Source organism: Rhinolophus sinicus, chromosome 2, assembly GCF_057876585.1.
Source record: "Rhinolophus sinicus isolate RSI-liver-muscle chromosome 2, RSI-T2T, whole genome shotgun sequence".
In the NCBI taxonomy this organism is placed as follows: Eukaryota; Metazoa; Chordata; class Mammalia; order Chiroptera; family Rhinolophidae; genus Rhinolophus; species Rhinolophus sinicus.
Window position 1 is genome coordinate 166,123,556 of NC_142502.1, and position 14,756 is coordinate 166,138,311.

A 14,756-nucleotide genomic window follows, 5' to 3' on the forward strand; every position below is an offset into this window, starting at 1 on the left:
ACTTTTTTTTTTTTTTCATACAATATCATGTTTTGTTATACTGATTATTACTTTGGTACTGAAACTTGAATTTTGGTCATGAAATTGGAGTTCATCTGTCCTTATCTGGTGTGATTTAGGACTTTCTTCAATACAACTCATTTAAATGAATGCTTAGAGTAATAGAGCTAGGAGGAATGTCTGTTTCTTTTGTCCAAGCCTCTCTTTTTATAGAAGGTGGCAAATACATAGAGAAGTTAAAGGATGCCACCAAAGACTCATTGCTTAAGGAAGAGTGGAGATGAGAGTCCGTGTTTCCTGACTTTTAGTCACGTGTTCTATTGCCCTCCCCCCTAATGCTGTTTGGTGTTAAGGTGGGATAACTGCATTAGATATAACCTGTATGCATTAGATATAACCTCCCTTCCTTTCCCCTTTCATTTTATCAGTCTTAGTTCTTAGCCTATTATATTACAGATTAGATATTAAACCCTGATCTCACATTGCAACTGAATCCTTTCTCCAGAAAGGATAACAAACCTTTGGTTAGAGAGAGATTATTCACTCTATGAAATGGTCTACATGTTTCAAAGTTATAGAAGGAAAAGTGTACAGCTCAGTGTATTTACTACCGGTGTGGCTTGGGAAACATTATTTAACCTCCCTATGCTTCAGTTTTCTCATCTGTAAAATGGGAATAATAATGGTTCTTCATAATGTTTTTGAGAATGCAATGAGTTAATATATGTAAATTGTTTAGAATAGTGCCTGGCACATAGTACAGTGGAAGTGTCAGCTGTCAACTTTGGGAGAGTTTTCCATTTCACTTCACCTTCCCTCAGGACTTCTTGTCAGCCCAATTATATGATTTTCATTTAGCCTTGTTGATGTTTTTCTGAGAAACAATAGACCTTTTATTTATTTGTTTATTTGCTTTGATTTTTTTTTTTTCTTCTTTCACTATAGTACTGGATATTTGTTTAGTAAAAGACATATAAGATGTTAATTTTCATGGACTGTAGTCTTCTTCTTTTTAAGGATTTGGAATGCCCTGACAGATAATTACGGGAATGTAATGCCTGTGGACTGGAAGTCGTCCCGTACCAGGACCTTGCACTTGCTTACTCTCAACCTGTCAGAAAAAGGGGTAAGTTAGGAAATGAACCAATCATTTGTCAATAACTGATTCTGATAATGAAACTAAAAAGTAGCATTTCCAAACTTGTAGCAATTAGTGGCCCTCTGTTGCCACAGTCAACTTGCTAGCACATTCCTCTAATTCTTCCCCAGCACATGCTCCCTTTCTTATGTCTAGCTAAGTTGCTATCACCTGTATTTAAAGGTGAATGACCAGCATTTTTTCCAGCTTAAATAATACAATTTTGATGTGTTCAGTGAGAATCCTAGTTGGTTAAAATAAATATACAGTCGTGCGCCATTTAGCGCCCGGGATATCTTCTGAGAAATGCATTATTAGGCGATTTTGTCGTGCAAACGTCACAGAGGGCACTTACACAGACCTAGCTGGCAGAGTCTACTGCACACGTAGGCTGTATGGTAGAGCCTATTGCTGCTAGGCTACAAGCCTGTATGGCCTGTTATTGTATAAAACACGAGACTAAATCAAACACAAGAGAAAATGTTGCAATCAAGAGACACAGTAAGCATGAGATGTATGAGGCCTCTGCCTGCATAACATGGTACACTTTTTACAGCATACCTTCTTTTTTTTTTAAATAGGAAGAGTACACTGCAAAATAACGATGAAAAGTATAGCATAGTAAGTACATAAACCAGTATGGTAATCATGTATTATCATTATCAGGTATTACGTACTGTACATAATTGTATGTGCCATCCTTTTTTACGCCTGGCAGCACAGTAGGTTGGTTTACACCAGCATCGCCACCAACACCTGAGTAATGCGTTCCACTGTGACGTGACTAGACGGTGGGAATTTTTCAGCTCCATTATAATCTTACGGCACCACCGTGGTGTATGCAGTCAGCCGTTGGCTCAGGTGTTGTGATGGGCACATGCCTGTGTGGAGAGCACTGGAATATCTGCAGGGTAAACTTTCTGATGAATTCAGTGACTTGGCATGGTGCCCAAAGACTGTGTTCCTGTGAATATTGGGGTACCTTTAGAAGACATTTCAGTGCTTGGCTTTTTCACGTGTTCTCAGCTACCTGAGGCTGCTCTGTTTGTCTTGGTATTGTAAAGTGAACATGCCTTGAGTGAGAAGTGTGAGCTCAGGCGATAGGATAGGAAGGAGTCAGCAAAGGGAAGAAAAGGGCTTTACGTGGAAAAGCACAGTGTTTAAAGCTGATGAGAAATGTAGCTAAATTATGTTTCAGGGCCTGATAATTTTAAGTTTCTCATCAAATAACTATAAACTCATGCTAGATATTTTGGCATGCTGTATATTTCATTAGTATATTTGAGCAAATGCTAGGAGTTTAATATAGTAGGGCTGTCAGTATTTGAAATGGTATTGTTAATGTTTTGTGAGAATGATTTTTTAAAATACCTGATTCGGAAAAGCTTGCTGACTATTATTTTCTAGTAAAATACAGAATTCTGACTGTGCTTCCTAACATTCTAGTAGATACAGAATTCTTACTTTTTGTTCCAATTGTTGACCCCCTTCCGCTGTCTTATAGAGTGACCTGACATACCTGTAGTGAAAAGGAATACCACAAAATAACCTTATGCTCTGTCTTCTGTTTATTTAGACCTTAGCTATCATTTTGAAATTTAGTTCAAGTTTCCGTTACGCTCTGAAGCTTCCTATTACTGTTTTAGCCTTTGCTGATCTCATGGAATTGCATAATTTTAGAGTTGGAAGGGACTTTAAAGGACACTTAATCCAACCTCTCACTTGGTGGGGGGGGGGGAATCCCCACCTACTGCATATCTGACAGACGTCACTTAGCCATGGCCTAAATCCCTCCACGGAAGGAAAATGCACTTCTCTCTGTGGGAATCAGTTACACTGTGGGGGTATGAACACCTTACAGCACTTACCATCCCATAGAATTCAGCCCCATTGTCTCCTGGGTGCTCGTTCCTGCAGCACTTTGTCCACGTCTCAGGTCACGGCCTATTTCTCTTATTAAGCATGTTTTTGGGTCTGTCATTAGATTGTGACTTCTGATCAGTGTCGTTGTAGTTGTCTTTTTAGTAACTACCACTGCGCCTGGCACATAGTGGGCACTAAGACAACTGTTTGAGGAGAGAACGAGTAATCTTGTCAGACTGTAAGGTCAGAGACCATGATGGGAAATCTTTAAAATATATATATATATTCTATATTATTTAACATAGTGCTGCATTGACAATAGCCAGTCAACGAGTACTTTTTTGTTTGACATATGAAAAAATAGCGTAGGAAAGGTCTTCTTGTATTTTGAAAGGGAAGTATATTAGCAGCATGAATGAAACACTCTAGTGCAGTTTCACTGAATAAAATATGTGTCTTGTTAGATTGCCTTTTGGAAAGTTACTCCCTTTTCCTGTCTTTTGACTACTGTTTTCAATGCCAGAGCAATGGTACAGTTAGGGTCGTGGTTAGTCATGACTTGGAGTTTAGTACGAGTACTCACTGTGAAAGCCTTACCTGGAAAACTCAGCAGATGAAAACAACCAGTGGTCATCTGTGTATCATCTGTCTATCTTGACACAACTACCCAGGTGATGAATAGAACTGAAATTAGAATTCTGTTCCTTGGGAATGGGTAGCACACATTAAATTCCTGAAGAATAAACGGGCAACAAGGAACTATGTAAGAAGCAACCATATTATTCTATTAGATAGCATATAATTGATTTTTTTTTTAACCTGGGCAAGGTATTGTATTTATTATTGCCAACTGTGTGCTCTATTCTTTCCATAACGGAACTATGCAAAATTTACCTGCTGGGAGCACTCTTTAGATTGTTCCAGTTGTAAAACAGGGTCTATAGGAAATTAATTTGGCAAAGGTAGAAGAAATTTCTTTGACATTGGGATGAGAAAGACATTCAAGAAAACCATAGTTTGCTAGGTTTCAGTTTTAAAATTTCCTTTCATTGACGTTTAACCTGGCACACTTATTTCATGGGCCTTTTCTAGAGTAAGCCATCTAGTACAGTCCAAATTCTTCCATGGGCACATTTTTTCCATTTGAGGCAGCTTCAGTTTCATGGAGGGAAACAGCAGCTCTGTATCTAACCCTGGCACAGGAAGGAGTGATGGGAATGCTTGGAAAAGACAAGGCACATTGATGCCGAATGGGAGAGTGAATAATGAGACTTATGACAGCCAAGGTTAGTTTTCAAAGCTCGAAAGGGATTCCAGCTCTTAGCATATGCCATCTCTGTGGGGAATGGGCTTGGCTCCCTCTGTGGAAAGATGATCTGGGATCATTATTTCTGTTGTCATGGAAATTTATTCTCATGGCTTGCTGGTATCAGTCATGTGTTTTGGCAATAGCTGCAAACCTATTCTAAATCCAGTGCCTTTCTTGACTGTGCTTATATAATGGAATGCTTCTGAATCATTGTGCCTTAGGAGCAAATATCTCGTATGCCATTTTCTTCCTCCTACCATGAGCATTTTTTCAAGGACTTGGACTTTATGTACCTTTATATCTTCAAGAGTAGAAACAGAAAGAAGATAATAACATCCTCCTTGGGATTAATTTTCAAATAACAACTTTTATTTGTCTAGAAGGGGAAAAATAAAACTATGGTCCTCACGTTACAATATAGAAGAGTGATTTGTGGGTGTGTGTTGAAATCTGAGGATCAGCAAAGATAATTGTTAGGTCTTACTTCACCTCCTTCATACACCCTTAGGATCATATTGTGGAATTTTTCATCTCTACTTGTCCAATCTTGAAAACAAACATTCTCTCATCAAGAGCCTATCTCTTGACCTTTCTCCTTTCTTATTAAGAGGCTAACTGTCACAATGTGATTTATAGATGATGTAATACAGAATTGTACACCTGAAATCTATGTAATTTTACTAACAATTGTCACCCTAATAAATTTAATAAAAAGAAAATAAAAAGAGGCTAACTGTCGTAGTTTAAAAAGTAGACTAGAACTATCAGACTTTACATGAAAATGCAGCCTCTGCCCTTCTTACTCCATGTTTGATTTCCACCGACTAGAGGCAACCACTTTGAACTACTTCAACTTTTCTTCTAACAGATAGCATACTCATAGCATTTTACTTGATTTTATTTTTCAGTTTTAGACTTGATCCATTTACTTTCTACCCAGAGGATGAGGGCTTAGCTCTCTCATCGTCTTCCCTCCAACCACAACAACATAACCCTCACAAAAACATACCCTTCCCCTATCTTCCCAATGTAATTATGTCACAATATTTGGTTAAGTGATTAATCAGCACTTTTATTTACTATTTAAATATTGACACTTGGCCCATTTTAGTACATTATGATTAAATTTTCTCTTGTAATTTTTTCCCTTAGGGTAATAATAATTGCCTTTTTGTGGTTTATTTAGTTTAGCTCACTTATTCAGTCTCAGCACAGCTATAAAACTCATTTTAGTAATTGAAATACACTAGGTAGTCTCTCTCCTCTTTATCTTTCTTTCATGCTTTTCTTGATGCCCTTTGTCGTTAACAGCTCTAATCTAAACTGATTACTGTCTAGTTGAGTTCCACAGCCACCATTCTGGAATCTTCACTATTATTACAAGAATTCTGTTCACCTCTTTCTTGTGTTAGATCCCATGTCTGCTTTCTTTTTGGGTTTCCTCTTGGTTTTAATGGAGCATATTCTGCAGTAGCTTTCTGAGAAAGGGTGCATAAGAGGTAAATCTCTGAGGAGTTGAATGTGTAAAAATTTCTTTATTCTAAGTCCCCAGCTAATTGTTAGTTTAGCTGGATATTAGGATTCTAGAGTGGAATTAATGGAAACAAGGGAATTACATTGATTGTTTGCTAGCTTCTGTTGTTGCTATTGAGAATTCAAGGGACATTTTGATTCCTGATCCTTTTAAGGTGATGGTTTTTTTCTCTCTGGGAATGTTTGGGTTCTTTTTCTTGCACAGTGTTCTGAAATTTCATGATAACACAGAAGGTCATGGCCAGGCCTTTCCAAGGCTGATGGTGCAGTGAGCAGTAGACAAGGAGGTATGTCATCACTGTGGTACAGCATGGAATTATACCATGTGGGAGTAGGTAGACACTGGAGCGCTCAGGCGGCTCCTCTCCCAGCCTCCCTTTATGAAAGGCAGCACACCAGTGTTCCTTTGCACATCTCACCTGCAGGTTTCTCACTGTGGGTTGTGTTCACCGTTAAACTCTGGGTGCTCCCGTATGAGGAACTAAGGTAGAAATAGAGACCTACCATACTCAATTGAATCCTCAATCCCATACACACACATACACACACACACACACACACACACACACCCTTTGCATAGGTAAGTGAAATAATTTTCTCAGGTAAAATACTACTTTTAAAATTATATACTATCCAAGAGACATACATGGTTGCTATTTATATAGTTCCTTGATGCCCGTTTGTTCATTGTGAACTCAGTGTGTGCTACTCTTTCCTGAGGGATGGAGTTCTGATTTCAGTGCTAGTTGTCATCTGAATAGTCATGTCACGTTAGTTAGGTAACAGATGGACGATCACTTGTCCGTTTTAATCTGCTGAGTTTTCTAGTAAGGTTTTTACAAAAAAAACCTTTGGCAATCTGGCTGGGAGACAGACAGCAGAATCAATGCCCGGCCCTCGTGCTCCCACCTTCCAGTCTCCTGCTACTGTCCGCCAGTGGTGTTTAACCCACCTGGAAGTGGAGGCAAGGGCATCCTCTGAAGTAGTCCATAAAGGTCAGCCTCCTGGGGCACAGAGCAGAGTGGAAGACAGAGGTGAGGCAAACAGCAAATCTGCAGCACAGTTAGGTTCAAAGATGGTTTTGGAATGCAGAGGTATTTTGTTTGGAAGAAGAGATGCTCAACTGGAAGGGCTAAGAGCGAGCCTCGTGGACCCTCAGTTCTTGTTTGCCAGGGAGTTGACTACTTATCTTTCACTCTGAATGGTAGAAGTTAGTTTGCAAGCAACTAACTTTGTTTTCTGTGGAATTTTAATATCTACCAATCTGATTATTAGATGAACTAAATAACATTTGCTGTTTACCCTGCCCATTACTCTTCCCCCCGCCCCATTCGCTATAATTCCCTACAACTTCCTGACCAATGCCCTGTATTTTTGTACTTACCAGTCAGCTTTTATTGCACTCTTCCTCATGGAAAAAACAGGTAAGTCTGTGTCTGTGCTGGGCGACAGGAGATCACGCAGCACCTTAGCAATTTCATGTTTATTCTGTATTCCTCTCATTTCTGTATTCCACCTCATTTGAGGTGAATATGTAAAGCACTCCACTCACTGCCTGGTACGGAGCAACTGTCATCATTTCTCCCTTTGGAGGGAAAGTCTCAGCAGATGCTTCCCTCTGTAGTCTTTACCCAGACACTCTGTGTTGTGATCAGAAGGTACAGCTTTTAACTGTGGGTAATTTGGTTGTAGATAAGTGACAGTTTGCTCTTCGATACGTCAGACGATGAGGAGTTGAGAGAACAGCTGGATATGCATTCGATCATCGTTTCCTGCGTTAATGATGAGCCCCTCTTCACTGCAGATCAGGTACAAAGGAGGAATTCATCAGTGAAAGGAAAGGGGAACCTCGGGCTGAAAAACGATTTCTTATTGTGGCAATAAGTGATGGGTTATTCGAGTTTACTTGTTTTTCTTATATTTTCTGGCTTACTGGTTAGCTCCTCCACCGAGAAGAAAGTCTGTGTAATCTGAGGGCGATGAGATGATGTTAGTTGGGAAGATACTCCAATACAGGCAATTTTCCAAGATAAGCATTGTTAAAACAGTACAGTGAGTTACTAATGGAGGTTTATTGCTTACCCCAAAATCAGAAAAAAATAGTGTCAATTTTCTTTCTTTAGATTTAACCAGATGTGGGCAAACTGCAGTATATCTGTGCAGAAGTTATCTAGTTTCTCTAAAACCTATGTAAAAATCATTAGCACTTACTAGAAGTACATATTGTGTACCCTGGAAAGAAGTGAGCATTATTCCTGTGGAATGCTCTCATAATGTCAACCTTGTATTCATTTAAAACCAGTTGAATCAGCTTTCTCATTTTCTGAATACTCTTCCCACTTCTGCTGTATTGTCAAAATGTGATGCAAGAACTTCTTCCTGAAATAAAATGTCCCCCGGCTACGTGGACTGTGAATTCTACCACACTATATTTTTAGGCTGGAAAAATAAGGTCAGTAAAGAGATACATTATGGTAAAGTTGGGAGGAGTAGGTTAAAAATGGGTCATTTTGATGCTCCTTGGTCATATTTGTGGACGGCTTGATCTAGGCCTGCGAGAAGGAGGTGCTTCAAAAGCAAGGTAGTAGGTTAGAGGGCTAAGTGGGGTAGAGCATGCTATTCCAGGGGAACATGCGGCCCTGCGAATTCATTGTCTCGCCAGTAATCTGCCTGAATGACACAAGTTACCCCTGCTTTTAAGAGTTGGAGAAACCGATTTCGTAGCCCACAATGGTGTCTCATTTTACTGTTTTGCAATGCCTATTTTGGAAAATCTTACTAATGAACATAATCCCAACCTCCTCCAGGTTTACTTTTGTTTTTCCTTAGTACAAGTGCTACATGTTAAGCCTGCTGGTACCTATTGTACTTTTTCTACTAATTTTTTATTTGTTTAAACTCTTAGGACTGTTTTTTCTAACTATTGAGTAATTTTAATGGTTTTCCTTAAATTTTCTTTGAATTTTATATCCTCAACTTTTGGAATCAACTTTTGGACAAGATGCTATTGTAAAATTTGAGCAACACTGCATATGACAGTAGGTTATTGTGTAAAAGGCCTATGTATTTCTGAAAATTCCCTGCTTTGCGCAGCTTTTTTTCCCTCTTTAAACTCTACATTTTAAGTAATTTTTGAATATCCCTTTATCTTTCATTGAATTAATATATGAAAATTGTTTCCTACTGTTAAAGGAAGATTTTGCTGCCAGAGAGGTAATTTCTTGCTTCATGTAGTTTTTTTATACTGTTGTATTTTCTAAATTTTATGTCAGTTCAATTAAATTGCTTATATTGAATGGTTGCTGTGGTACGTGGTAAATTTTCTGTCATTTGCTTTCATTTGACCATAACTATGATTTGGTTCTGGCATGTCTGAAGTAAATTATATGAGGTATGATTGAAAAATATGGTGAATGTTTAAATAAAAATTTATTACAGTAAAAGACACATTACCATTAATTCCCCTTAAAATATTTCCCCTCACTTCGAGCACACTTATCCCATCGTTCTTGCCACTTTCTGGAAGTCCTCTTTCATGAATGTCTTTAGTTGCATAGTCATGGCTGCCTCGATGTCCTGAATCGATTCAAAATGTTTTCCTTTCATGGTCATTTTGACTTTGGGGAAGAGCCAGAAGACGCACGGTGCCAGATCCAGTGAATAAGGTGGATAAGGACACACCCTAATGTTTTTATTTGACAGAACTTGCCGTTCTAGAAGCGATGTGTGACACTGTTGTTATGATGGAGGATGAAGACACTCATGAAAGAGGACTTCCAGAACTGCTTCAGAAAGTACAAGAACGATGGGATAAGTGTGTTTGAAGCGAGGGCGAGTATTTTGAGGGGGATTAATGGCAATGTGTCTTTCACTGTAATAAATTTTTTAATTTAGATATTCATCGTATTTTGTGATCACACCTCGTACATGTGTGTGTAACACCATTTCTCAGACATTGCAAGATCTGATAGGACCTACTGAATCATGGTGGACATATTAAATCATATTCTGTTGAACTTTGTGTTTGGTATATTGTAAAATTTTTTGGATAAACCATGTTCACTCTTACCATCAAAATTTGCTTATTCAGAACACCCACCCCTGCACACTGCTGGTTAATGGAGAACGCAGTGTACTTCTACTCTGCTTGGCTCTGGTGAGCGCTGTGTTACAGATGGATCATTGCCCCTCTGTATGTGATTAACAGTGCTATGTATATTTTGGAAGGTTATTGAAGAAATCGAAGAAATGATGCAGGAATCACCGGACCCAGAAGATGATGAAACACCCACACAGTCAGATCGGCTTTCGATGCTTTCCCAGGAAATTCAAACTCTTAAGAGGTCTAGCACAAGCAGTTATGAAGAAAGTAAGAAACCCTACTTAAATCAGCACTCTGTGTCCTTTTTTGTACATCTCAAACATATAGTGTGACTATCTCCAGAAATCTTTGATTCTCACAGGCTGGTTGCATACCCTTCCCTGGCCCTCCAGTAATACTCAGGGCATATTTTTATCGTTGCTCAGGGGCCATGTCATATTCACTTTGAATCCTGTATTAGTCAGCTTGGGCTATCGTAGCAAAGTACTGAAGGCTGGGTGGCTTAAACAATAGAAATGTGTTTCCTCAGTTCTGGAGGGTGGAAGTCTGGGATCAAGGTATCAGTAGGTTTGGTTTCTTCTGAGGCCTCACTCCTTGGTTGCAGATGGCCGTCTTCTCGTGGTCCTCACATGGACTTTCCTCTGCATGTGTGTGTATCTGTGCTAATCTTCTCATTTTATAAGGGCATCAGTCACATTGCATTAGGGCCCACTGTAATGACCTCTTTTTAGCTTAATTATCTCTTTGAAGACCCTTCTCCAAATAGAGTCACATTCTGAGAGACTGGGGGTTAGGACTTCAACAATGTCCTCTCTCTCTTACATGAGGGGAAGTGCTGAGAAGAAACTGAAATGGGGCTTTAGGGATTATTCTTCCCTCTCATCTTCCCAGTATTCAATAAAATTCACACATTGGGCATATGTCATTAAATGTGTATTTAGTTTAATTCTTTCAAATGGACTTCTCTCTTCAGAAGTGTGCCAGAACCCTGCTAAATAGCCTGTGATGTTTTGTCAGCAGGTACTTTCTGTACGTCCCCTGCTTTTGTGTTTATTCTTTTCCTTGTACAAGTCTTTCCTTTTTCAGTCTTGAGTGAAGTATTATTCATGGGATGATTGATTGATTTAGACAAGTAAAAACATTTTGTTATTCTTTTCTTCTCAGCCGTTTGAGATATAACTTTGCCCACCTACCCCTACTCACCAGAAGTTTTAAGGGTTCTGTGATCACGACAATTTAATTGCTTAGAAGATCATTTTGCTCTTTGGCATAAAACACCCTGTGGTGCTTGCTTGAAACAATTTTGTCTTAGTGTCTGCTGTGCTTTGCTTTTGGTCACAGGAGTAAAAAGGCTCTCCGTATCTGAACTAAATGAACTACTGGAAGAAATTGAGACCGCCATTAAGGAGTACTCTGAAGAGCTGGTGCAGCAGTTGGCTCTTCGAGATGAACTGGAGTTTGAAAAGGAAGTGAAAAACAGCTTTATTTCTGTTCTCATTGAAGTACAGAACAAACAGAAAGAGCACAAAGAAACAGCCAAAAAAAAAAAGAAACTCAAGAATGGCAGCTCTCAAAATGGGAAGAGCGAGAGAAGTCATATGCCCGGCACAGTAAGTGATGTTTTGCAGGAGGCATCGCACACTGGAAACAGTTTCCATGGTGATCCCAGCACTCCAGGCCGGTAGTGGGCGGGCCAGGCCTACATATGCAGGAGTGGGGTGCTTCTCACCAGGCGCTAAAGGGGTTTTGTTCAACCACTGTGCTCAGCTCCTTCAGAAGGGTGTTTTGTTGATATACCAGTTATCTGGATAATTCAATACTGAGATGTTTAGGAGGGAAGAGGGGAAATAAAAGAGGAGGATTTCTTAAAGAAAAAGAAGCTTTATAGCAAGTGACCATTTTAATACACCAAAATGTTAATAGTGATTTTTTTTATGTTTGGCTGGTGGGCTTATGAATAGTACTATTTTTCTTATTTTTGCTTATCTCTTATGAACTGTATAATACAAAATTAGATGGTGGCGCATTTAGAGGTAGCTGAACTGTGCTGAGCCTAAAAGCACGGATTGATTTGTAAGTAGCTTCTTCCTGGTTTATCAACGAAGTTGGAATATGAAGATGTCAGAGGCAGTTAGGTGACATCAGCCATCTGGCTTCGTACTTGATAGACTAGAATGTCACTGACTGGTGAAAACAAGGTTAGTATATTTGAATCTTTCACCCTCTTACAAAGTTTTTTGTTTTCCACTTTTTAATTTTTCTTAAGTGGTCCTATTAATGGCAGTTGATTACAGTTTATCATAAACATTAACTGTTAATTACATGAGATGCGTTTCCTTACTGACCCTGTGGCCTTTCATCTTGCTTGGACCAGTTGAGACCTTACATTTTGCCACCTTCATCTTGTTTGTATGTGAAGGAACGTTGATTTTATTTTTAGGGTGTAAGGGTTAGACAGAGGAACCCATTTTTCTAAAGGGCACATACGTTTTTAATTTATGATATTGATAACATGGTAATACAGATCACCACAAACCAGCTGTTATGATTTGCAGTAATATAAATCCTGCCTTTTAAGTCGATTTGTTTTTTCTAAAGAATGTTTGTCAGAGAAAGGGATCTCATTAACCAGACTCTGATGGAATCCAGGAACCAGAATGTAGTTCTGGGTTGCTGGGCCACCAGTGAACATTTAATACAAACAAAAGGAATCTTACCATTTATAGCCTATTCATTGTACTGTTTTTGGCCTATCTGTAAATGGATGTTTTCTTAGCGTAATGTCCGTTTGTACATAGAAAGGACATAGCTTATAAACTGCCTTTGAATAAGTTCTCAGATAAGTGGTATAAAATGTTTCTGAGAAATGGCAGTATTGATCGAATAGGTGTCTATTTAGTCACTTTCAGTGACTACTCTGGAAAAAAAAAAAAAGAAACACCAAAAACCCAAAACATTTGTTTGGCTATACAGTCCTGGAAAGTTTTCTTTAAAATATCAGGGGCAATATATTGTATCTCGTATTTTAAAACATTATATTTAAATTGCCCTGTTATACCAGTGCGATTAAATAAAATGCCTAGTTTAAAGGTCATAGCATGATTGGTAATTTCTGCCTATCTGCTTTTAGGGATTACATGTAAATCCTCCATTTATTGGTGTTAACACTTGGCTTAAGAAAATAAATTTATCGGTATTGGGGTTTAAAGGCTTCTTTTTGTAACTCTTGTATACAAAGGCTTACAGTGGAATTCACTGTGTAATTAATTTTACACGGTATTTATATTGAGAAATGGCAAGGTAGCATTTAGGTCTTACTTAAACCTTTTTTAGTCTTGAAATAGATTCATAGTAACAGTAATTTTTTTCACAATATTTGGACTTGTGAAGTTGCTTCTTGAATTCTGATTTATTTGTGTGAAAACCTTGAATCAGGCTAGTAATGGCTTTGGTAGGCTTGTGATACTAGTTCCCTCTAGCTTTCTCAAGCCTAGAATATTAGAGAAAGACTGTCTCATCTGTGACACAAGGAACCTGAAACTTACGATTCTGCAAGTGGTGGTAGGTAGCTCAAGAAAACAGGTGCCAAAAAGTATTACCTTCCCAGACATTTTATGTAACATGCAGTTTCGGCAAGGCTTGATCTCTATGCCTTAGCTATCATCAGTGATACCAATTTCTAAAAATTGGTGACCTTTTTGCAGATATCCTGCTAATCTGGTTTCTAATGTTATTAGTCACTTTTTTCTTTCTACCTGAGACATTTTTTGTTCTGTTAGCAGGACTTTGACTTTTTTCTTAAACGTGGAATAATGTCCTTCCATTTTTCCTTAAGCATGTTTCATTGAAACAAAGCTTTAATTTGTAGTTGGTATACTATATCCATAATTGCTAGCTTATTTTCTTTGGTCTACAAATACTGTAGTGAAATATCTGGGTGGGAATAGAGCAGAATCAAACTCTTCAGGTGTTAATTTTGGAAACATGTTTTGTTTCAAACATTTCTGCAGTGAAAAAAACATTGGGGTCTTAGGGTTGCTATTTAGAGCAGAAAATTTCTTTGGGGCATGAAAATACTATTAAATATGGAAGAAAATATTGAGTGTCTTATTAAAAGGAAAATGTTATCTTGATTTGTTTTAATTTTTAAAATAATCTGCTACGTGTTGGCTAAGATAAAACTATGCATTTATTCAGCAGATATTTGCAGAGTGTCTTCCTTGTGCCAGGGATGTTGTAGCTCCCGAGGTGAATAAGGGGCAAAGCCCAGGGCCTCCTGGAGCTTATATTCTAATGACGGAGACAGGCGATAAACAAGGAAAAGAATGACTAGACATTATAATTTCAGGTAGTAATAAATGTTACCAAGAAAACAGAAGGTTGGGTAAGGTGCTTGAGTAGTGATGCTATTGGGGAGCTATTTCCTGATTGGCAAGGCAGGCTGCCATGTCCTTTTCCAGCTCTCCCTTTGGAAGGGAGGTTGGAGGAGGCTGAAGAGAGCAGAAAGCTTTCTGTCTCCTTTGTCTTGTTGTTCAGCATCTGGAAGAGCAGGGGGTGGGTGGGGTGGTGGAGGGGTGGGGGGGCGGGGTTAGAGACTGGAATGGTTGAAGGGCAGTGTCTGTTCATCAGTGTGGTGACTTACATGCATTTCTTTGAACTGACTGTGCTGTTTTGGGCATTCTGCTTCTGTATGTATATGCCACCGCCTTTTTGTGGCGTGGCCCTCCTTTCTTGCTTCCCCTGTCCACTTGGAGGATTTTTTTTTTTTTTTTTTTTTAACACATCCTTCAGAATCATGGTCAAGCATTGTC

At 38.7% G+C, this 14,756-nt stretch overlaps 1 protein-coding gene across 2 annotated transcripts in view; it reads left to right on the forward strand.

The window, feature by feature from the left end:
• FEZ2 (fasciculation and elongation protein zeta 2) overlaps window positions 1-14,756 on the forward strand; it is a 38,811-nt gene that overhangs the window by 3,265 nt on the left and 20,790 nt on the right. For both annotated transcript variants that reach the window (XM_019741928.3, XM_019741937.3), the window contains exons 2-5: window positions 1,018-1,126; window positions 7,536-7,652; window positions 10,071-10,212; window positions 11,287-11,555. In XM_019741928.3, coding sequence (XP_019597487.2) covers window positions 1,018-1,126; window positions 7,536-7,652; window positions 10,071-10,212; window positions 11,287-11,555 — 637 coding nt within the window. The remainder of the gene's footprint in view (window positions 1-1,017; window positions 1,127-7,535; window positions 7,653-10,070; window positions 10,213-11,286; window positions 11,556-14,756) is intronic.